The sequence below is a fragment of the Rhinoraja longicauda genome, chromosome 12 (assembly GCF_053455715.1).
Source record: "Rhinoraja longicauda isolate Sanriku21f chromosome 12, sRhiLon1.1, whole genome shotgun sequence".
Lineage (NCBI taxonomy): Eukaryota > Metazoa > Chordata > Chondrichthyes > Rajiformes > Arhynchobatidae > Rhinoraja > Rhinoraja longicauda.
Genome location: NC_135964.1, coordinates 5,857,660 through 5,881,364, shown reverse-complemented (window position 1 = coordinate 5,881,364; position 23,705 = coordinate 5,857,660). Strand labels below are relative to the sequence as shown.

The 23,705-nt window shown below is 41.3% G+C and overlaps 1 protein-coding gene across 1 annotated transcript in view; it reads right to left on the bottom strand.

Moving 5' to 3' along the window:
• The window catches only part of LOC144598679 (galactosylgalactosylxylosylprotein 3-beta-glucuronosyltransferase 1-like), a 104,597-nt gene that overhangs the window by 19,800 nt on the left and 61,092 nt on the right, over positions 1-23,705 (bottom strand). Inside the window, exons 2-3 of the mRNA XM_078408931.1 lie at positions 6,549-6,703; positions 287-813 (exon numbers count right to left, since the gene is read on the bottom strand). Coding sequence (XP_078265057.1) covers positions 287-813; positions 6,549-6,660 — 639 coding nt within the window. The 5' untranslated portion in view covers positions 6,661-6,703. The remainder of the gene's footprint in view (positions 1-286; positions 814-6,548; positions 6,704-23,705) is intronic.

The window sequence follows — 23,705 nt, the reverse complement described above, 5'->3', positions numbered from 1 at the left end:
AACTGCAGATGCTGGTACAAATCGAAGGTATTTATTCACAAAATGCTGGAGTAACTCAGCGGGTCAGGCAGCATCTCAGGATAGAAGGAATGGGTGATGTTTTGGGTCGAGACCCTTCTTCAGACTGAGAGTCTGATTAAATGTGATTAAATGCTCATTATGTTGGTGCCTACTGAAATTTTAAAAATCAATAATGGAGAATGTAGAGTGGGCCAAAGGGTCTAAATTTGTAAAATATAACATTTCAATGTTAATACAAAGATTATTTTTGATTAGCAACGAACACCTCCTCAAAGAGTTCCAAACTGTAGGTGTTATCATCATCGGCAAAGTAAACAACACCCTCCAATGAGTCATTTGGGGTCAGTCTGTCTCTCAGCCAGCGGAGGCCCAGGTTCCTCTGCAAGGTGCCCCTTGGAGCGCGCGATGATGATTTAGTGAGGCCCAACCTCACACTTTTTGGACTTTGAACGTTCAAATGGGTGAAATTCAGTCCACTCTTCTCCAGAAGCAGCGCAACCAGACCAGTCCTTCGTGGCGAGTCCTCCACCACAATCCAGTGCAGGCTCTGTATGTGGAGGAAGGTATTAGCCAGCCTGGTCAGCTCTGCTTTCTGCACAGGTCTGGTGTAGGTTGGTGTTACCACATAAATGGTTGGTATGGACTGAGACCACTGGGGTGGCCTGGTGTAAACATACTCCAGCTTGATGTAGGTCTGAATGCTCTCTGCCTGCTGGTGAATACAGACTCTCTGCTCTTCTTTGCTTTGTGAACTGTTGACGAGTGCTCTTTTTGTTCCATTGTCTGGCTCCTCTGAAAAGAAGGGGGAAGAAGGTATTCATTATGGCCTTGGCTCGATCAATTAACAGCATCATCGATGAAATATCATTCACGATCCAAAACTGAGCAAGTGTGAGCTGATCTTTCTCATGCTAACTTGCAATCGGTAGAAAATTGGACATCAGTTCTTATATTTTTTGTTTTTATTTTACATATACAGCATAAAACTAAAAACGGATCCATGATCTAATGAGAGATATTACCTATTTTCCATGGCAATATCAAAAGTGTGAGCATCAGGGGCCATGGGCAAAAAAGTATACATTTATAAAAGCGTCTTCCATGAAACTCCAAGAGCATTTCTAGGTAAATTTAGAAGTTTACTGATGTAACACAGGAAATGCAATAGCCAATTAATGAACTGGCTAGTTTAAATTTCCCTTTAATATGGGTAAGTGGCAGAAGAGGTACGAAAGAGAATAAGTTGCAGGTATAATGGGAAGAGGAGAAATGGGTTAACTTGCTGTGAGCCAGTATGGACCTGAAGGGAAGAATAGCCTCAATCTGTGTTATGACAAGTATGTAAAATGTCCTTCAGCTCTTGCATATTTCTTTGTGTCCATTTCTAACTACCGGTGAGAACCTTGGAAAGTGGTTTGGGAGTTTATGCCCATCGAAACAAATAGATTAAAAAATTAAGTTCTCGAGAAGTGGAATAAGCTACAGCCAATCTTTCTGAGAGCTGGGTGCACAGGTTAGGCAGAGGTTCACTTGCACCTCCTCCAACCTCATATACTGTATCCATTGTTCAAGATGTGGACTCTTATACATCGGGGAGACCAAACGCAGACTGGGCGATCATTTCGCGGAACACCTTCGCTCAGCCCGCCTGAACCTACCTGATCTCCTGGTTGCTGGACACTTTAATTCCCCTTCCCATTCCTACACAGACCTTTCTGTCCTTGGTCTCCTCCATTGTCAGAGTGAGGCTAAACGCAAATTGGAGGAACAGCATCTCATATTTCGCTTGGGCAGTTTACAGCCCAGTGGTATGAATATTGATTTCTCTCACTTCAGGTAGCCCTGGCATTCCCTCTCTCTCTCTATTCCTCCCCCACCCAAGTCGCACCAGCTTCTCATTTTCACCCTACAAACAGCTAACAATGGCCTGTTTCCTTTATCATCGTTCCTTTTTTTGCATAACTTTCATTCATTGTTCTTTATTTCTCCACATCACTGTCTATATCTCTAGTTTGCCTTATCCCTAATCAGTCTGAAGAAGGGTCTCGACCCAAAACGTCACCCATTCCTTCTCTCCAGGGATGCTCCCTGTCCCACGAGTTACTCCAACTTTTTGTGTCTATCTTCAGTTTAAACCAGCATCTGCAGTTCCTTCTTACAAATTATATTTACTCATCTGTCAGTCTCTGATTTAATGACAAGTTTAAACCTGACTTGCTTTGCTTACATGCCTCATCAAACCTCCCACAACTAAAATGACTTATAGACAGCATGTGAGTGTGTTAATGTGCATGTGTGTCATATGGGGAGGGGGAGGGTGTGTGGTCTTCAGCCGGGTGCTGGGGTACCGAGGGGTTCATGTTGTATTTCTTCTTGGTCCCCAGGCTCCTTCTCATCTCCTCAAATACAAAGCCTCTTCAGCATAGTCAATGGAACCTCAATGGGAGTGCCCCAACCACAGGAATTTTAAACAGCAAATTGACTTTAAAATAAATAAATGCAAGATGATGCATGTTGGAAACACAAACAAAGATCGCCTACACAGAAAAAAAGATATTAATTAGATTATAGAGAAAATAATCAACGATACCGTAGAACAGATCAATAAAACCTGTACAAGACTCAAATTGCTGCAGTAACTCAGCAGGACAGGCAGCATCTCTAGAGAAAAAGAATAGATGATGTTTCGGGTCGAGACCGTTCTTCAGCCAGAGAGTCAGGAGAGAGGGAGATCAGTCCAGAGCTGATCCGACACCTTCTGTATTATTCCCAGAAATACCTGCCATTGTTGTTCCACCATCTTCCCTGCTAGGGTCTCTTTCCAGTCAACTCTTGCCAGCTCCTCCCTCATGCCTCCATAGTCCCCCTTGCTCAAATGTAGTGCTGACACTTCCGATTTTCCCTTCTCTCTCTCAAATTGTAAATTAAAACTAATCATATTATGATCACTGCCTCCTAATGGCTCTTTTACCTTGCGTTCCCTTATCAAATCTGGTTCATTACACAACACTAAATCCCGAACTGCCTTCTCCCTGGTAGGCTCCAGAACAAGCTGCTCAAAGAATCCATCTCAGAGGCACTCCACAAACTCCCTTTCTTGGGGTCCATTACCAACCTGATTTTCCCAGTCTACCTGCATGTTGAAATCTCCCATAACCATTGTAGCATTACATTTGTGACATGCCAATTTTAACTCTTGATTCAACTTGCACCCTATGTCCAGGCTACTGTTTGGGGGCCTGTAGATAACTCCCATTAGGGTCCTTTTACCCATACAATTCCTCATTTCTATCCATACTGATTCTACATCTCCTGATTCTATGTCACCCCTTGCAAGGGACTGAATATCATTCCTCACCAACAGAGCGACCCCACCCCCTCTGCCTACCTGTCTGTCTTTTCGATAAGTCGTATACCCCTGAATATTCCGTTCCCAGCCCTGGTCCTCGTGTAGCCATGTCTCTGTGATTCCCACAACATCATACTTGCCAATATCTAACTGAGCCTCAAGCTTTATTTTTTATATTTTGCACATTCAAATACAACACTTTAACTTCGGCATTCACCTCCCCTCTCACACCGGTCACCATTGGCCCTGACCTTACTCTCTTATCCCTTCTAGAACTTTCCTTCCCATTAATTCGGGAGTCCTTTACAGTTTCTCCTGTATTCGCTTCCCCTTTAACTCCATCTTTATATTCCCAATTTGTCAACCCCTCCCCCCCCTTCTTAGTTTAAACCCACACGCGTAACACTAGCAAACCTGCCTGCCAGAATGTTGGTCCCCCTGCTGTTAAGGTGTAACCCGTCCCTTTTGTACAGGCCACCCCTACCCCAGAAGAGATCCCAGTGGTCCAGAAATCTAAACCCTACTCCCTCCACCAGCCCCTCAGCCATACATTCATATCCCCTATCTCCCTGTTCCTGCCCTTACCAGCATGAGGTACAGGCAGCAATCCAGAGAGAACCACCCGAGAAGTCCTGCTTTTCAGTTTTCTTCCGAACTCTCTAAACTCGCGATGCAGAACCTCCTTCCTCTTCCTCCCGATGTCGTTTGTGCCCATGTGCACAACTACTACCGGCTGTTCATCTTCCATCTCGAGGATATTCTGAAGTCGGTCCGTGACATCTTGAACCCTGGCACCAGGGAGGTAACAGACCATCCTCTATGGCTCTGCCCGACGTCGGTCTCACCGGTCGAGTCTCATCGTTGGTATTGGAGCCACCGACCTGTCCGCCATTCGGACTGGAAGCATCTTCTGCCCCGACAGCTCCCAAGAGGTTGTACCTGTTTGCATTAGGCACAGCCACCAGGGTCTCCTACACTCCACTTGTACTGGCCTTTCTCACAGTCACCCACCTTCGCTCTTCCTGTATCCGTGGCACGACAACCTCACTGTAGGTCCTGTCCAGGAAACTCTCGTCTTCCCGGATGGCCCTGTGATCATCCAGCTGCTTCTCCAGTTGCCCAACACTTTCATTCAAGAGCTGCACCTGGACACAGTTCTTGCAGGTGTGGCTCCCTGAAGTTCCAGCAGTGTCCCTACCTTCCCACATCCTGCAGGAAACACACTGCACCAATTTGTCTGCCATCTCTGTGCGTCACCTTCTTTTGTAACAAACCTTCCAGCCAATTAACTCCGAATGCTTTCTGAATGCATTCAAGAGAGAGCTAGATAGAGCTCTTAAGGATAGCGGAGTCAGGGGGTATGGGGAGAAGGCAGGAACAGGGTACTGATTGAGAATGATCAGCCATGATCACATTGAATGGCGGTGCTGGCTCGAAGGGCCGAATGGCCTCCTCCTGCACCTATTTTCTGTGTTTCTATGCTTCTCTGGGCTCCACGCAAGTACAGCATAGATACTGACCTCATTGGCATTTGAGCACAAATTGATTTATGATATTAAATTATCCTCTGTGTTCACAATCGACATCGACAGGAGAATTTATTTCCAAAGTTAAAGCTGGAAAAGCACAAAATACCTTTCTCTTTATTTTTTGAATTGTTGCGCCTCGTTTAACTCAAACAAGCTCAGGAAAGATTTTGTCTAAAATGTCAATTATTTTATCTGTGAAATCAAGCACTGTTGAATGATTGCGATCAGATAGGATGTTAGCACAATTGACTCTGTGCTTTTATGCAAACACATTTGCTTTAGAGTTGTAGCAATTTTATATGATACAAAATAAGTAGACGGTGATGTAAACAGTCCAGGAAGGAATGCATAGACACAAAAAGCTGGAGTAACTCAGCGGGATCGGCAGCATCTCTGGGGAATGAGTAACGTTTTGGGTCAGGACCCTTCTTCAGACTGGTTAGGGATAAGGGAAACTAGAGATATAGACGATGATGTGGAAAGATAAAGAACAATGAATGAAAGATATGCAAAAAGGTAACAATAAAGGAAACGGGCCATTGTTAGCTGTTTGTAGGGTGAAAAGAAGCTGGTGTGACTTGGGTGGGGGCGAGATAGAGAGGGAGGGAATGCCAGGGTTACTTCAAATTAGAGAAATCAATATTCATACCACTGGGTTGTAAGCTGCCCAATATGAGATGCTGTATGAGATGAGATGAGTTAACCAGGGAGTTGCGGAGGGAACTGTCTCTGCTGAAGGCGGAAAGGGGTGGAGATGGGAAAACGTGACTAGTGGTGGGATCCTGTTGGAGATGGCAAAGATTTTGGAGGATTATGTGTTGTATGCGACGGCTGATGGGGTGAAAGGTAAGGACTAGGGGGACTCCGTCTCTGTTGCAATTAGGGGGAGGGTGAGCAAGGGCAGAGCTGCGGGGTACTGAGGAGACATGAACGAGGGCCTCATCTATGATGGCAGAGGGGAACCCCTGTTCCCTGAAGCATGATGACTTCTCGGATGTCCTGGTATGGAACACCTCATCCTGGGCACAGGTGCAGCGTAGACGGAGGAATTGGGAGTAGAGGATAAAGTCTTTGCAGGTAACTGGCTAGGAAGTAGTGCAGTCGAGATAGTTGCTGGAGTCAGTGGGTTTGTAATAGACTTCAGTCGATAATCTATTTCCTGTGATGGAGACAGTGAGATCAAGAAAGGGGAGGGAAGTGTCAGAGATGATCCATCTGACTCCCACAACTATCTTGACTGCACCGACTCCCACAACTATCTTGATCCCACTTCCATGTAAATAGCTGGAAATGGCAAAGATGCTCCTATTTATTGTTTGAAATTGAAGGGGGTGCATCAGTGATTTCCAGGCATTTGCTCCTAATGTTTGTGGCTGAGTACATTTGAGAAGGGGAGGCATTCAGACTGGAGCCAAGACAGGCCTGAAGAAAGATCTTGACCCAAAACATCACTCATTCCTCTTCTCCAGAGATGCTGCCTGACCCGCTGAGTTACTCCAGCTTTTTGTGTCTATCTTCTACATCAAATATGTTTATTTCAAATATGGTCTGCAGCATAAATGTCAGGAATATGAAAGGCAGCATTGATTCATAGCAAATGAATTCATGAACAATGAAAAGTCACGCAGGGCCACAAATGGTTCACCTACTTCTCTTAACGGCAAAATTAAAATCTCTTGCGTTCTGATGCCAAATAGTCAGCAGTATGGTCCAGGGTAAAACAATGAGGATTGCAGTGAGAAGATTTCTTCGTCTTGGCATTTTGTTGGGAACTCACAGTCAGAAAGGTGCCTCATTTCTTCATCTATACATTCAAGCAGAACAGAAAAATAATATCACAGATCCAGATCAGAAACGGAGATATATTTGTGTATGGTGTAAATTCAACAAAATTAAATAATATGATAATTTAAATGGTGCATTTGCAAAATTAGAATGATTACTGGCCCAGAACTTAAGTAGTGTCATAATGTGTTTATGTTTATTGCATTCATATTACATTAATATTTATAGGTTGAAGAAAGAACTTGCATTTATATAACTCATTTCAAAACCCAAAGTCCTGAATGCAGTGCTATGAATGAATTACTGTACAGCATATTTACCATCATAATAGACAATAGACAATCGGTGCAGGAGGAGGCCATTCGGCCCTTCGAGCCAGCACCGCCATTTAATGTGATCATGGCTGATCATTCTCAATCAGTACCCCGTTCTTGCCTTTTCCCCATACCCCCTGACTCCGCTATCCTTAAGAGCTCTATCTAGCTCTCTCTTGAATGCATTCAGAGAATTGGCATAATGAAGGGAAACAGAACAGCCATACTTAGACAAAGCAATGTCCAGCATATAATTTAGTGACAGATAAAAATGCTGGAGTAACTCAGCGGGACAGGCAGCATCACTGGAGAGAAGACCCACTGGAGACCCTTAAGGGTCTCGACCCCAAACGTCACCCATTCCTTCTCTCCAGTGATGCTGCCTGTCCCGCTGAGTTACTCCAGCATTTTGAGTCTATCTTTGGTGTAAACCAGCATCTGCAGTTGCTTCCTACACTATAATTTAGTGATGGCGATTGAAGCATCCCATGGATGGACATATCATGAAACACAGGACACAGATTCCAAGTGAGTGAAAAAAGCTTTTCATGCATGGTAGAGCAATGACCTGGACTTCACTCCCTGTCAGGGCAGTGGACACAAATCAAGTCAGTGCATTCAACAGGGATTTGGAGTGGTGCGCGAGGAAGATTAAATTGCAGGGCAGGGGGAAAAAGCGTGGCAATGGGGCTGACCAGATTGTTCCACAAAGAGGCAGCATGGGCTTGAGGGGATGAATGGCCTCCTTCCCTGCTGCAATCATTCCAAGAAATCGCTGTCAGGTAGCATCTGAAGGGAAATAAAAACTAGTTCTTGTTCCAGGTTATTCTGGTGAATCAAAAGTCAGGAATGTTTTAAACAATAGACAATAGACATTAGGTGCAGAAGTAGGCCATTCAGTCCTTCGAGCCAGCACCGCCATTCAATGTGATCATGGCTGATCATTCTCAATCAGTACCCCATTCCTGCCTTCTCCCCATACCCCCTGACTCCGCTATCCGTAAGAGCTCTATCTAGCTCTCTCTTGAATGCATTCAGAGAATTGGCCTCCACTGCCTTCTGAGGCAGAGAATTCCACAGATTCACAACTCTCTGACTGAAAACGTTTTTCCTCATCTCCGGTCTAAATGGCCTACCCCTTATTGACATATGTCCCAGATAGAACAATAACTATCTTACTTGCAGCAGCACATCAGAATACGTAAACATAGTGCACTGTGAATAATATAATAAACGAGAAAAAAACTTCAGTGTGTGTATATATACATGTACCTGCCCATGCACATATATAAGGTAGACACAAAAAGCTGCAGTAACTCAGCGGGTCAGGCAGTATCTCAGGAGAGAAGGAATGGGTGACGTTTCGGGTCACGACCCTTCTTCAGACTGATCCGCTGAGTTACTCCAGCATTTTGTGAATACATACATACATACATACATACACATATACATACATACATACATACATACACACATACATACATACATACATACATACATACATACATACATACATACACACACACACACACACATACATATATACTTACGCACATACATACATACATACATACATACATACATACATACATACATACACACATACATACATACATACATACATACACACATACATACACACATACATACATACATACATACATACATACATACATACATACATACATACATACATACATACATACATACATACATACATACATACATACATACATACATACATACGTACATAAATAAAGACACATATGCACACATAAAATAACAAACAAACAATAATAGTGCAATAATAGCAATAATCGTCTATGCAACTCAGAGCTTATTTGTAGTGTTTAACAGCATAATGGCTGCAGGGAAGAAACTGTTCCTGAACCTTGAATGGTTGAAGGTGTGAAATGCTAAATCAACAGATTTCTTCTGAACTGTTGTATAAGAAAATAACTGCAGATGCTGGTACAAATCGAAGGTATTTATTCACAAAATGCTGGAGTAACTCAGCAGGTCAGGCAGCATCTCAGGAGAGAAGGAATGGGTGATGTTTCGGTTCGAGACCCTTCTTCAGAATGATGTCAGGGGGCGGGACAAAGGAAGGATATAGGTGGAGACAGGAAGATAGAGGGACATCTGGGAAGGAGGAGGGGAAGAGAGGGACAGAGGAACTATCTAAAGTTGGAGAAGTCGATGTTCATACCACTGGGCTGCAAGCTGCCCAGGCGAAATATGAGGTTCTGTTCCTCCAATTTCCAGTGGGCCTCACTAAGGCACTGGAGGAGGCCCATGACAGAAAGGTCAGACTGGGAATGGGAGGGGGAGTTGAAGTGCTCGGCCACCGGGAGACCAGTTTGGCCAACGCGGACCGAGCGCAGGTGTTGAGCGAAGCGATCGCCGAGCCTGCGTTTGGTTTCGCCGATGTAAATAAGTTGACATCTGGAGCAGCGGATGCAATAGATGAGGTTGGAGGAGGTGCAGGTGAACCTTTGTCTCACCTGGAAAGACTGTTTGGGTCCTTGGATGGAGTTGAGGGGGGAGGTAAAGGGACAGGTGTTGCATCTCGTGCGGTTGCAGGGGAAAGTGCCCGGGGATGGGGTGGTTTGGGTAGGAAGGGACGAGTGGACCAGGGAGTTACGGAGTTGAATACTTCCAAAATTTTCTGATTTTCATTTAAAATAAAATAAAAGGTGGTCCTACATGATCATTGTATTCGTTTTTTGATGTCTTGGTAATCCTACTGTGAGATGGATTTCCACCACAGCTGCACTTTACTCAAGTGCCTTAGTTGAATGCTGTCTTAGTTGTTGGTTGTTGGTAGGATATTTCAACACAAACCAAATAGGGAGCTATTTAAACTTAGATATTGAATAATCAATTTTGTGTTCCGACAAGCATGCAGACATTTCCTAGTTAATCGATTTTGTCGAATTACATCAGAAAAAAACGATGAATGGTTCTATCTTTCATCAATCCAATCGGAATGCATCCCGCTGTCAGTGAGGGTTTAGTCTTCACAAATGCTTTGGCATCCATAAAGATGACAAAAATGAAGTGTGGTTTACTTTAGTCATCTTTCTAAGTCATACTTAGAGTGAAACATGCGTACATATTTAACATGTCGGAAGGAACCGCAAATGGTGGTTTACACCAAGGGTAGACACAAAATGCTGGGGTAACTCAGTGGGACAGGCAGCACACTAAAACTCAGATCTTGTATATATATATTTATATATATATCCGTACCTACCTATCAGTGATTTCGCCAAAACGGTAAACTGTAGCGCCACAATTTTTGCACTATCTTAATCACCACTCTCACTGCCACTACCTATAACATTTTTATTTAAATTGGTCGTATATATTTTAAGTCACAGAGGTTTTTAAGTTAAAACATTTCATTTCTAACCGATTTCTTGAAGGTCTTCAGCGTGTGACGTCACAATGAGAACCGTACGTCTTCAAGAGATGAGCTCCCCCCCTCCCCCGCCGGACTTTTAACTAATGCGCTCCCCCCCCCGGACCTTTAACTAATCCCCCCCAGACTTTTAACTAATGCGCTCCCCCCCGACTTTTTTTTAATTTTTTTTTTTTAATTTTTTTTTTTTTTTGAAGAGAGAAAGTAAAAATAAAAATAAAAAACTATAAACTTGGGGAGAGTGAATAAGAGGGTTAAAAAAAAAAAAAGAAGTAACAATAAAAATTAACGGGAGTAGATCCGGGAGACAATAACCACAGTTGTACATCCAACCCCTAACTCAAGTTTCAACTTTTAATTTAAATTTTTTATTTTAGTCCTGTGCCAAACCCATTTACTTTTCTAAAAATTCAATAAATGGAGACCATATTTTTAAAAATAACTCAGGTTTGTCGATTAAGGCAAACCTTATTTTTTCCAAATGCAGGGTCTCTGTCATTTCCGTAGTCCACATTTTAATTGTGGGGGTTATTGGTTTTTTCCAAAATTTAAGTATTAATTTTTTTGCAGTTATTAGACTGTAATCAAGAAAATGTACCTGATTTACTGTAAAATTTGTAGTATGTTCTGATAATCCTAATATAATTAATTTTGGGTCCATATCTAATTTTTTATTAATAACTTTAGAGACTATTTAAAAAATCTCCAACCAGAAGTTTTGCATTTTTATACAAGTTACGAAGATATGAGTTAAATTAGCTTCTTGAAATTGACATTTATCACAAATAGGAGAGATACTAGGAAAAATCCTATTTAATTTCGTCTTTGAATAATGTAATCTATGTATTATTTTAAATTGTATTAAGGAATGTCTAGTATTCAATGAACATTGATGAATATGTTGTAAACTTTCATCCCATATATCTTGCATTATAAATTGATTCAATTCGTCCTCCCATACTCGTCTATAAGATTCTGATGACGGAATGTCAGTGTCAAGGAGAGTATTGTAAATAAAGGATATTAATTTATTTGAGTTATAATGTCGATTCAGGCATACATCAAGTGTTTCTGGACCTCTAAACTTATATTCTTGCATGTGTGATTTTACATAATCTCTAAGTTGTAAATATCTAAAGTAATTATTAACATGTAATCCGTACTTCTGCTGTAAATCCTGAAAAGAAAGAAAAGTTCCCTTATGATAAAGATCTCCCACCCTTTTGATTCCATAACTTTTCCATTGAGCAAAGCCTCTATCTAAGACAGACAGTTTAAAAGAAGGATTATTCGCAATAGGAAGGAAAACAGATAATTTACTCAATTTTAACGTAAGCTTTAATTGTTTCCAGGTACGGATAACACTGTGTATAATGGGATTACCTCCATATGTTTTTTTATTTAAATTTATTGGAGCTAAGAGGATCGCACCAATATCGAATGGTAAACAATCCTCTTTCTCCATCTTTAACCAATCCGGTTGTTGATCAGAATCATCCAACCAGCAGGTTATATTTTTAATATTAACCGCCCAATAATAAAATAAAAAGTTAGGTAAAGCAATTCCTCCATTAATTTTAGACTTACATAGATGTCTTTTATTTATTCTATGAGTCTTGTAGTCCCAAATAAAATTAGTAACAATTGAATCAATTTAAAAAAAAAACTTTTTTGGAAGATAGATCGGAATTGCTTGAAATAAGTATAGTAGCTGTGGAAGAAAGATCATCTTTATAGCATTACTACGACCAACTAATGATATCGGGAGTGTTTTCCAAAATTGGATATTTCTGTGTAATTTAGCGAGTAAAGGAGGAAAATTTAATTTAAATAAAGAAGTATATTTCCTAGTCACGTAAATTCCAAGATATTTAAACTTTTCATAGGCAATTTTAAAAGGAAATTGTTGAAGTATGGCCGGATTATGCTCCATTATTGGCATAATTTCACTTTTATACCAGTTAATTCTATAACCTGAAAATGAACCAAATTGAGTTATGAGATTTAATAAATTCGGAATGCTAATTTCTGGCTTTGTAATATATATTAATACATCATCCGCATATAAAGAAATTTTATTGGTTGTATGTTTAGTGTTATAGCCATGAATATCTGAATTTGATCTAATACTCTCAGCAAGTGGTTCTATAATAAGGGCAAATAGAAGCGGTGATAGTGGACATCCTTGTCTACAACCCCTAGATAAATGAAATTTAGATGACAGCATTTGATTAGTTAATATTCTAGCTGTTGGGGATGTATATAAAAGTTTCACCCATGAACAAAAATTTTCACCTAGTTGAAATTTTTCCATCACTGAGAAAAGATAGGGCCATTCTACTTGATCAAATGCTTTTTCAGCATCTAGCGAGATGATTGCTAAATCTTCATTTAATAGTCTATTTGAATAAATTATATTAAACAAGCGTCTCAAATTGAAAAATGAATATCGTTTGGCTATAAAGCCTGATTGATCGGGATGTATCAATTTATCTATAACTAGACTTAATCTCTGAGCTAAGATTTTCGCTAATATCTTCTGATCAGTATTTAAAAGAGCTATCGCCCTATACGAACCAGGGTCTTCAGAATCCTTATCTTTTTTAGGATTGAGGATTATTGTTGATTCAGTCAGAGTTTGTGGTAATCTCTGTTGTTTAAAGGCGTGACTATATACAGTTTGCAAACGTGGAGAGATCAAACCACTGAATTTTTTATAAAATTCATTATTTAAGCCATCAGGGCCAGGAGTCTTCCCATTTTTCATGGATTTAATAGTCTCTCCAACATCTTTCATAGTTATTTCTGTGCCCAGTAAATTTCTATCACTCACATTCAAACCAGGAAGGTTACATTCCTGCAAAAATGTTTGCATCTGCGCAGAAGTATCTGTTATTTTTGATGAATATAATGACTGATAAAATTGCAAAAATCTCTGATTAATATCCTTAGGTAGTTTAAGCAAATCTCCATTTTCTGATCTAATTTTATGAATTGTAGAATCATCTTCTAATTTACGGAGTTGACGTGCTAGCAATTTCTGTGGTTTATCTCCAAATTCAAAATGTTTTTGTTTAGTATATTGAAAAAGCCTTAAAATATGAGCTGAGAGGATATAATTTAACTTATATTTGAGAGCTGCAATTTTATTATGTATTTCAATAGAGGGAGCGATGGCATTTGTTATGACTAACTGTTTTATCTGACTTTCTAGGTCATTTTGTTCAGCTCGCTTCTTCTTGTTTTGAGACGCTTGAAAAGCAATAATACATCCTCTCACAAACGCTTTAAATGTTTCCCAAAGCAGGGACGCAGGTGTTTCAGGAAGGTCATTTGCGTAAAAAAAAGTCTCAAATTGCGATTTAAGATAGTCATAACATGCTTTTTCATTTAAGATTTGCGGATTAAATCTCCAATTAGTCTGTTTCCCCGTTACGCCTTGGAGTTTTACCCTAAATGTTAAAGGGGCATGATCGGATATAATAATATTATGATATTTTGAATTATATGTATAAGGAATAAGTTTGGAGTCCACCAAGAAATAATCAATTCTTGAATAAGTTTTATGCACAGGTGAATAAAATGAATACTCTCGGCCTGTAGGATTATCAATCCTCCAAACATCTTTTATATTTGCACTATTTATATAAGAGTTTAATAATTCACACGACTTGGATTTTGTTTTCCTTTGAGTTGAAGATCTATCCAAATAAGGATCTAATGTACAATTTAAATCTCCTCCAATTATCAAGTTATATTGTCCAAATTCTGGAATGGTATTAAATATTTTTTTTTTAAATAACGGATTATCAAAATTTGGTGCATAGACATTCACCAATATCACTTTTGTAGAATATAGTTCTCCCACTAATATAACATATCTACCTTCAGTGTCGACTATAGAGGAAGTATGTATAAATGGTATACCCTTACGAATTAAAATAGCAACACCTTTTGATTTAAAGGTAAACGATGAGTGAAATACTTTATCAATCCATTTGCCTTTCAGTCTGTTATGTGCTACATTTTTTAAATGAGTTTCCTGAAGGAACATTATGTCTGCATCAATAGATTTTAAATGTGAAAGTACTTTACCTCTTTTAATTGGTTCATTAACACCCTTGACATTCCAACTACAAAATGTAATACCTTTACCCCCTGTTTTCCTAATAGAATCTTGCATCTTAACCGATAAATAGTCTATAATAAAGCAAATGGTCTGGCACCCGGACTACAACATTTTTCTTGAATGAAGGGTGGATGATCTTTTGTACAACGTAGAGTGTTTCCCGGAAATATCTCCCAAAATTATATAATTTCTGAAAAATGACATAATAATAAAAGTTAAATCTAAAAAAAAAATCAATATATAAAAGGTTAAAAGAGTGCAGGAAAGAAGAAGAGACAACTAAAACTACAACTACAATTAGTGCAGTTAGTGTTAGCCACCCTAAGGTGGCAAAAAATCTAAGGACTTCCGTGAGATGTAAAAAAAAATTAGTACTAGCTCCGTTTTTTAACAAAGTTATTGTTTGTTTTTTTTTAAAAAAGAGAGATAAACGGGGCAGGCCCGAAACTAATTAGTCTATAATAAATCGATTTTTCTATCTAAGGTGTATTAATTAAGTATTCAAAGTAAAGTTTACATAAATCAAATATTACTTATACTTCTTATTAGTAATGATTAATAAAAATATATATGTTTTTTAATTAATAATTATTAGTTACGGTTAATATTCGTATAGTATATACACTAAACTTAAATCTTTGAATTTTAATATTTTTAAAGTCCAATTAGATGTCTGCCAATTAAGATAGCCGTGAAATCATAATCAAGCCTTCAGCGACCTTTCGATCTCCCGAGCAAATTCCAGTGCTTTATTATGGTCAGTAAAAAAGGACTCCGGTGGCGTTATGGACTGAGCAAGTCGCACGTCAACTAGCTCAGTGAACATTTCGATCTAAGAAGAGAGGAACGGGTCGGGCCCGTTGCAACTTACCGGCAATTTTCAACGAAGGGTGGGTGACATCATCAGATCGCGACTTTAATAGTAAATGTCGACAAGTCGCACCCCCCCGTTAAAAACCGTTAAAAAAGGAACGGGTAAAACAAGACCCGTGGAAGAAGAAGAACCAAGACAGATGGAAGCCTCTGCTACAGCTCAAACCTCAGCGTCGGCTCAGGAAGAAATTGCCAAACGAACAACCCGGAATCCACAGCCTAAAAAAATTGGATTGGAAGAATTTCGCAGCGTTGTGGGTGAGGAGCTTTCAGGTATGAAGTCTAAGTGGCAAATATGACAGTTGAATTACAAGAAATGAAAGCTGAATTAGTATCCCTTAAAGGAATGAAGGGGGAAATACTATCTACTATTAAGGATCAGTTGGATAAATCAAAGGCTGAAATGTGTGTAATTATGAATGAACACATGGAGGAAGTAACCTCCAAGTTACAAAAGTTGGACTCTGATTTTTCCGGTAAGCTGAACCACATCACGGCGTCAATAGAACAACATGATGAGGCTATAGGCGAGACGAGTGCTGAAACTACAAAAGTAGTACTGTCGGAGACTCAGCGTTTTTCTGATTTATTGATGAGATTAACCGAAAAATGTACTGACCTAGAGGGTCATTCAAAACGACAAAATTTAAGAATCCTTGGAGTTAAAGAAGGCAAAGAAAAAGATAAAAACCTTCGTGATTTTACTGCTGAGTTATTACAAGAAGTTTTGAAAATGGATTCAAAGCCCTTGCTGGATCGAGCCCATAGAGCACTGAGAGCACGGCCAGGTGCTAATGCGCCTCCAAGGCATTTGATTCTGAGGGTGCATAATGCTCACGTCTTAGAAGATATGCTGTCAAGAATTGCTAGTAACAGAGCTTTATCATTCCGAGGCGATGAGATTCGCATCTTCAGAGATTACCCCTCTGAGGTGGTTAAGAAAAGAGCACTGTTTAATGAGACAAGATCTATTCTCAGGAAGATCCCAGCGCTCAGATTTGGTATGTTGTATCCAGCAAAACTTCGAGTGACCCCCCCGACTTTTAACTAAGGAAGTAGTGAGCTTTCTTAATATCAAAATCAACTAGATTTTAACCGAGCACCAAGGACATTCCAATGCGCTGAAAACAACAAAGAGTAATCGCATAGGAAAATAACTGCAGATGCTGGTACAAATCGAAGGTATCACAAAATGCTGTAGAAGGGTCTCGACCCGAAACGTCACCCATTCCTTCTCTCCTGAGATGCTGCCTGACCCGCTGAGTTACTCCAGCATTTTGTGTCTATCTTCGAATTAAACCAGCATTCAATGTGATCATGGCTGATCATTCTCAATCGGTACCCCGTTCCTGCCTTCTCCCCCTACCCCCTGAGTCCGCTATCCTTAAGAGCTCTATCTAGCTCTCTCTTGAATGCATTCAGAGAATTGGCCTCCACTGCCTTCTGAGTCAGTGAATTCCACAGATTTACAACTCTCTGACTGAAAACATTTTTTCTCATCTCCGTTCTAAATGGCCTACCCCTTATTCTTAAACTTTGGCCCCTGCTTCTGGACTCCCCCAACATTGGGAACATGTTTCCTGCCTCTAACATGTCCAACCCCTTAATAATCTTATATGTTTCGATAAAATCCCCTCTCATCCTTCTAAATTCCAGTGTATACAAGCCTAGCCGCTCTAGTCTTTCAACATATGACAGTCCCGCCATTCCAGGAATTAACCTAGTAAACCTTCGCTGCACGCCGTAAATAGCAAGAATATCCTTCCTCCAATTTGGAGATCAAAACAGCACACAGTACTCCAGGTGCGGTCTCACTAGGGCCCTGTACAACTGTAGAAGGACCTCTTTGCTCCTATACTCAACTCCTCTTGTTATGAAGGCCAACATTCCATTGGCTTTCTTCACTGCCTGCTGTATCTGCATGCTTCCTTTCAGTGACTGATGCACTAGGACACCCAGATCTCGTTGTATGTCCCCTTTTCCTAACTTGACACCATTCAGATAATAATCTGCCTTCTTATTCTTACCACCAAAGTGGATAACCTCACACTTATCCACATTAAACTGCATCTGCCATGCATCTGCCCACTCACACAACCTGTCCAAGTCACCCTGGAAACTCACAGCATCTTCCTCACAGCTCACACTACCACCCAGCTTTGTATCATCTTCAAATTTGCTAATGGTGTAAGATTTGAGAAGTTTTCCCTCATTCTGAAAGCAACACCAAACCAAAGAGCTGCAGTTTGGACATTTTAAACGGGAGACTGGGGCTGATAGCGGAGAAAGGCTGCGGTCAGTTTACCAAGGGATGTCACAATCTGTGGGTCCTAAAATGGCCGCAGGACCTCGTGACCAGCCACAAGAGCAAAAACCTTACAGCCCAGTCTCTGCAAAGCCACGGCCAGAACAATGGATGGGTATTGGCCATGCAGAAACCTGCGAAACCAGGTCGAAGTCCAGACACTGGGGCGCTGACATCAGCATACTCACAATGCCCCAAGCCGACCTACACAGTTAATCTCGTTAAGGGGGCACAATAGCCCATAGAAAACTACCTGGTAGGTGATGGGAAACCAGTTAAACCCATCACCTCGCAACGAAATACCAATTAACACCGTCTGGCCATCCCCGGTACCCCCGGACATAAGCGCAGATCAGAGAGAAAACTCAATACATATCTTTTAAACAAAGAGATCCCAAGATCTGGCGGGAGATAGGACGGGCCAGAATTAGTATAACTGGCCACGACTTTTAGGTTTTAAACGGATGCAATGCAAGAAAGAAGTCAAACGGATGCAGGAGGAAGAAAAGACAGGCAAGAAGAAGCGAAGTGCAAGAGAGAGGAACCGGCACGCAACTCGAGAAGAAATACTGCAAGAAAACCTGCAAGGAACGCAAGAAACGGAAGGAAGAAACTCAGGGGACAAGCACGACCCTCACGGAAAGCAGCGGAGAAGCAGCACGAACAGCCAGTAACCCCAGTAATAGCCCCATGGTGAGCATGTACTCCGATCCTGCATATCCTGGACATAGTTTAGTGTAGAGGGGAGGGTGGTTTGAATAAACGTGGGTGTGTAAAGGAATATGTGTTGGTCAATTTTGCGATGTGTCGTACGTTCCCCATCTTACAGTCGTGTATATGTCTTGTAGAACTGTACGTTTTAGAATTCAGAGTAAAAGGTATTCATGTATATGTCTTGTAGAACTGTGCATTTTATGATTCATAGTCAAAAGTATTCATGTAATTCGGTATGTGTCTTATAGATATGTCTTATAGAACTGTATAAGTATTCATGGGCAATAGTCCCAAGCGCTCAATAAAAGCCTTTTCCATTTAAACCCTGGTCTTCAAATCTGGTCTGGTTGAATTTTTCTGCACTATAAACGCTCCTGCATCTAAGTCCAGTGTCTAGAAACGTAGGGGGTGAGTGGGTCGAACCACTCACGGGGAACCAGTGTGCGCTGCCTGGTCAAGGGATCAGAGCAAGGCACGGGGACCTTAGGTCGGGCGAAAGCTCGGCGCAGAAACCCCTTACAATGGTACTTTTAATCCCTTCATCCAAGTCATTAATGTATATTGTAAATAGCTGCGATCCCAGCACTGAGCCTTGCGGTACCCCACTAGTCACTGCCTGCCATTCTGAAAAGGACCCATTTATCCCCACTCTTTGCTTTCTGTCTGTCAACCAATTTTCTATTCATGTCAGTACCCCACCCCCAATACCATGTGCTCTAATCTTGCCCACTAATCTCCTATGTGGGTCCTTGTCGAAGGCTTTCTGAAAGTCGAGGTACACCACATCCACTGGCTCTCCCCTGTCAATTTTCCTAGTTACATCCTCAAATAATTCCAGAAGATTAGTCAAGCATGAATTCCCCTTCGTAAATCCATGCTGACTCGGAACGATCCTGTTACTGCTCTCCAAATGCTCCACAATTTCGTCTTTTATAATTGACTCCAGCATCATCCCCACCACTGATGTCAGACTAACTGGTCTATAATTTCCCGTTTTCTCTCTCCCTCCTTTCTTAAAAAGTGGGATAGCATTAGCTACCCTCCAATCCACAGGAACTGATCCTGAATCTACAGAACATTGGAAAATGATCACCAATGCATCCACAATTTCTAGAGCCACCTCCTTAAGTACCCTGGGATGCAGACCATCAGGCCCTGGGGATTTATCAGCCTTCAGTCCCATCAGTCTACCCAACACCATTTCCTGCCTAATGTGAATCTCCTTCAGTTCCTCCGTCACCCTAGGATCTCTGGCCGCTAGAACATCTGGGAGATTGTTTGTATCTTCCTTAGTGAAGACAGATCCAAAGTACCGGTTCAACTCATCTGCCATTTCCTTGTTCCCCATAATAAATTCCCCTGCTTCTGACTTCAAGGGACCCACATTTGCCTTGACTATTTTTTTCCTCTTCACATACCTAAAAAAGCTTTTACTATCCTCCTTTATATTATTGGCTAGCTTACCCTCATACCTCATCTTTTCTCCCTGTATTGCCTTTTTAGTTATCTTCTGTTGCTCTTTAAAAGAGTCCCAATCCTCTGGCTTCTCACTCTTCTTTGCTATGATATACTTCTCTTTTATTTTTATGCTGTCCTTGACTGCCCTTGTTAGCCACGGGTGCCTCTTACTTCCCTTAGAATCTTTCCTCCTCTTTGGGATAAATTGATCCTGCAACCTCTGCATTATTCCCAGGAACACCTGCCATTGCTGTTCCACCGTCTTCCCTGCTAGGGCCTCCTTCCAGTCGAATCTGGCCAGCTCCTGCCTCATGCCTCTGTAATCCCCTTTGCTATACTGTAATACTGACACTTCCGATTTTCCCTTCTCCCTCTCAATTTGTAGAGTAAAATTTATCATATTGTGATCACTGCCTAATGGCTCTTTTACCTCGAGTCCCCTTATCAGATCAGGTTCATTGCACAACACTAAATCCAAAATTGCCTTCTCCCTGGTAGGCTCCAGTACAAGCTGTTCTACGAATCCATCTCGGAGGCACTCCACAAACTCTATTTCCTGGGGTCCATTACCAACCTGATTTTCCCAGTCTACCTGCATGTTGAAATCTCCCATAACCACCGTAGCATTACATTTGCGACATGCCAATTTTAGCTCTTGATTCAACTTGCACCCTATATCCAGGCTACTGTTTGGGGGCCTGCAGATAACTCCCATTAGGGTATTTTTACCCTTACAATTCCTCATTTCTATCCATACTGATTCTACATCTCCTGATTCTATGTCATCCCTTGCAAGGGAGTGAATATCATTCCTTACCAGCAGAGCGACCCCACCCCCTCTGCCCACCTGTCTGTCTTTTCTGACCTTAGTTCCACAGTTATCAAAGCTGAAGAAAAAGCAAAAGAATGGAAGAAACATCGATTTAACAAGGTCAGTGCAGAGAGTTCATAACCTCTAGATTGTGGGAAGAAGCAAATACTGGTTGAAACATAGATAGAAACATAGAAAAATAGGTGCAGGATGAGGCCATTCGGCCCTTCGAGCAAGCACCGCCATTCATTGTGATCATGGCTGATCATCCACAATCAGTAACCTGTGCTTATCCATATCTAGATTATCTGAGGTATCAGATATCTGAGGTAAATAATTCTGGGAAAGTTGTACAAGATGGTACATGGAGTACAATTTCTCCTCTTCTTGTCTATTCCTGTTCACATGACAGTCCTATTCTTCATTAATGTAGAATTTACGGTATTGAAAGGGCGGCACAGTGGCGCAGCGGTAGAGTTGCTGCCTTACAGCGCTTGCAGCGCCGGAGATCCCGACTATGGGTGCTGTCTATACGGAGGTTGTACGTTCTCCCCGTGACTGCGTGGGTTTTCTCAGAGATTTTCTGTTTCTTCCCACACTCCAAAGATGTACATGTTTGTAGGCTAATTGGCTTTGTGTCTGTGTAAATTGTTTCTCGTGTGTGTAGGATAGTGTTAACGTGCGGTCGGTGCGGGCTCGGTGGGCCGAAGGGCCTGTTTCCGCGCTGTATCTACAAAAATTAAAACCTAAAATTAAATCGGGCATTCAGTCTAACTGGTCACTTTGACCTTTTATACTCCAAATGGACTTATCCACATCCTTGTGTTCCCTTCTCCCTCATGTTTATCTACTTCCCTTTAAGGCACTGGTTTAGCAAACCGGTTAAACAGCCATTGTGTGCTTGAGAAGTGCATGCATACCATTGCTATTGCAATCTTGACAACATAATAATATTACTAAATCAAAACTGGGTGTTACTGGAAATGTTTAGTAGATTTCAAGGCAGCATCTAGTCTGATGGAAGCACAGGTAATGCTTCGGATCAGTGATGTTTCATTGGAGGTTCAGAATCGTTCATTCTTTTTCATTCTCTGTTGATGTTTTTGATCATGTTTATTGAGAGCTGCAGATAATAAACATACACTTCCTTCAATCTCTCTCATATTTCCCATGGATTCACCGGAAGGTAGTTTCCGTCATTCTTATTTCTTTTATAATCCTTGTTTTTATTTTTTTCAAAATCACTGGCGAAGTTAACGCCTTAGTTGTGTGGAATCTGTGGAATTTGTTGCCACAGACGGCTGTGGAGGACAACGTCAGTTGATATATTTAAGGCAGAGAATGGGGTTAGGAGGGACAGATACATCAGCTATGATTGAATAGCATAGGCGATGGGCTGAATGACCTAATTCTGCTCCTATTGTGTATGATCTTATGACAGTTCCACAGTTATTAAAGCTGAATAAAAAGCAAGAGGAAATGGAAGAAGCATTGAATTAACATGGTCAGTGCAGAGAGTTCATAACCTCTAGATTCTGGGAAGAAGCAAATACTGGTTGAGGTAAATAATTCTGGGAAAGTTGTACAAGATGGTACATGGAGTACAATTTCTCCTCTTGTTTATTCCTGTTCACATGACAGTCCTATTCTTCATTAATGTAGAATTTACAGTATTGAAAAGGCGGCACGGTGGCGCAGCGGTAGAGTTGCTGCCTTACAGCGCTTGCAGCGCCAGAGACTCAGGTTCGATCCTGACTACGGGCGCTGTCTGTACGGAGTTTGTATGTTCTCCCCGTGACCGCATGAGCTTTCTCAAAAACTTTCTGTTTCCCCCCACACTCTAAAGACGTACAGGTTTGTAGGTTAATTGGCTTGGTGTAAGTGTAAATTGTACCTCGTGTGTGTAGGATAGTGTTAATGTGCAGGGATCGCTGGTCGGTGCGGGCTTGGTGGGCCGAAGGGCCAGTTTCCACGCTGTATCTCCAAAAATTAAAAACAAAAATTAAATCAAGCATTCGGTTTAACTGGTCACTTCCACCTTTTATACTCCAAATGAACTTATGTTCCTTGTGTTCCTTTCTCCATCATGCTTATCAACTTCCCTTTAAAGCACTGGTTTCCCATCTCCACCCCTATATAACATATATAACATATATAACAACTACAGCATGGAAACAGGCCTGTCTGGCCCTACCAGTCCACGCCGACCATTCTCCCTGACCTAGTCTCATCTACCTGCACTCAGACCATAACCCCCCAATCCCCTCCTATCCATATACCTATCCAATTTACTCTTAAATAATAAAATCGAGCCAGCCTCCACCACTTCCACCGGAAGCCCATTCCATACAGCCACAACCCTCTGAGTAAAGAAGTTCCCCCTCATGTTACCCCTAAACCTTTGTCCCTCAATTCTGAAGCTATGTCCCCTTGTTGGAATCTTCCCCACTCTCAAAGGGAAAAGCCTACCCACGTCAACTCTGTCCGTCCCTCTCAAAATTTTAAAAACCTCTATCAAGTCCCCCCTCAACCTTCTACGCTCCAAAGAATAAAGACCCAACCTATTCAACCTCTCTCTGTAGCCTAAGTGCTGAAACCCAGGCAACATTCTAGTAAATCTCCTCTGTACCCTCTCCATTTTGTCGACATCCTTCCTATAATTTGGCGACCAGAACTGCACACCATACTCCAGATTCGGCCTCACCAATGCCCTGTACAATTTCAACATTACATCCCAACTTCTATACTCGATGCTCTGATTTATAAAGGCAAGCATACCAAACGCCTTCTTCACCACCCTATCCACATGAGATTCCACCTTCAGGGAACAATGCACAGTTATTCCCAGATCCCTCTGTTCCACTGCATTCCTCAATTCCCTACCATTTACCCTGTACGTCCTATTTTGATTTGGCCTACCAAAATGCAGCACCTCACACTTATCAGCATTAAACTCCATCTGCCATCTTTCAGCCCACCCTTCCAAAAGGCCC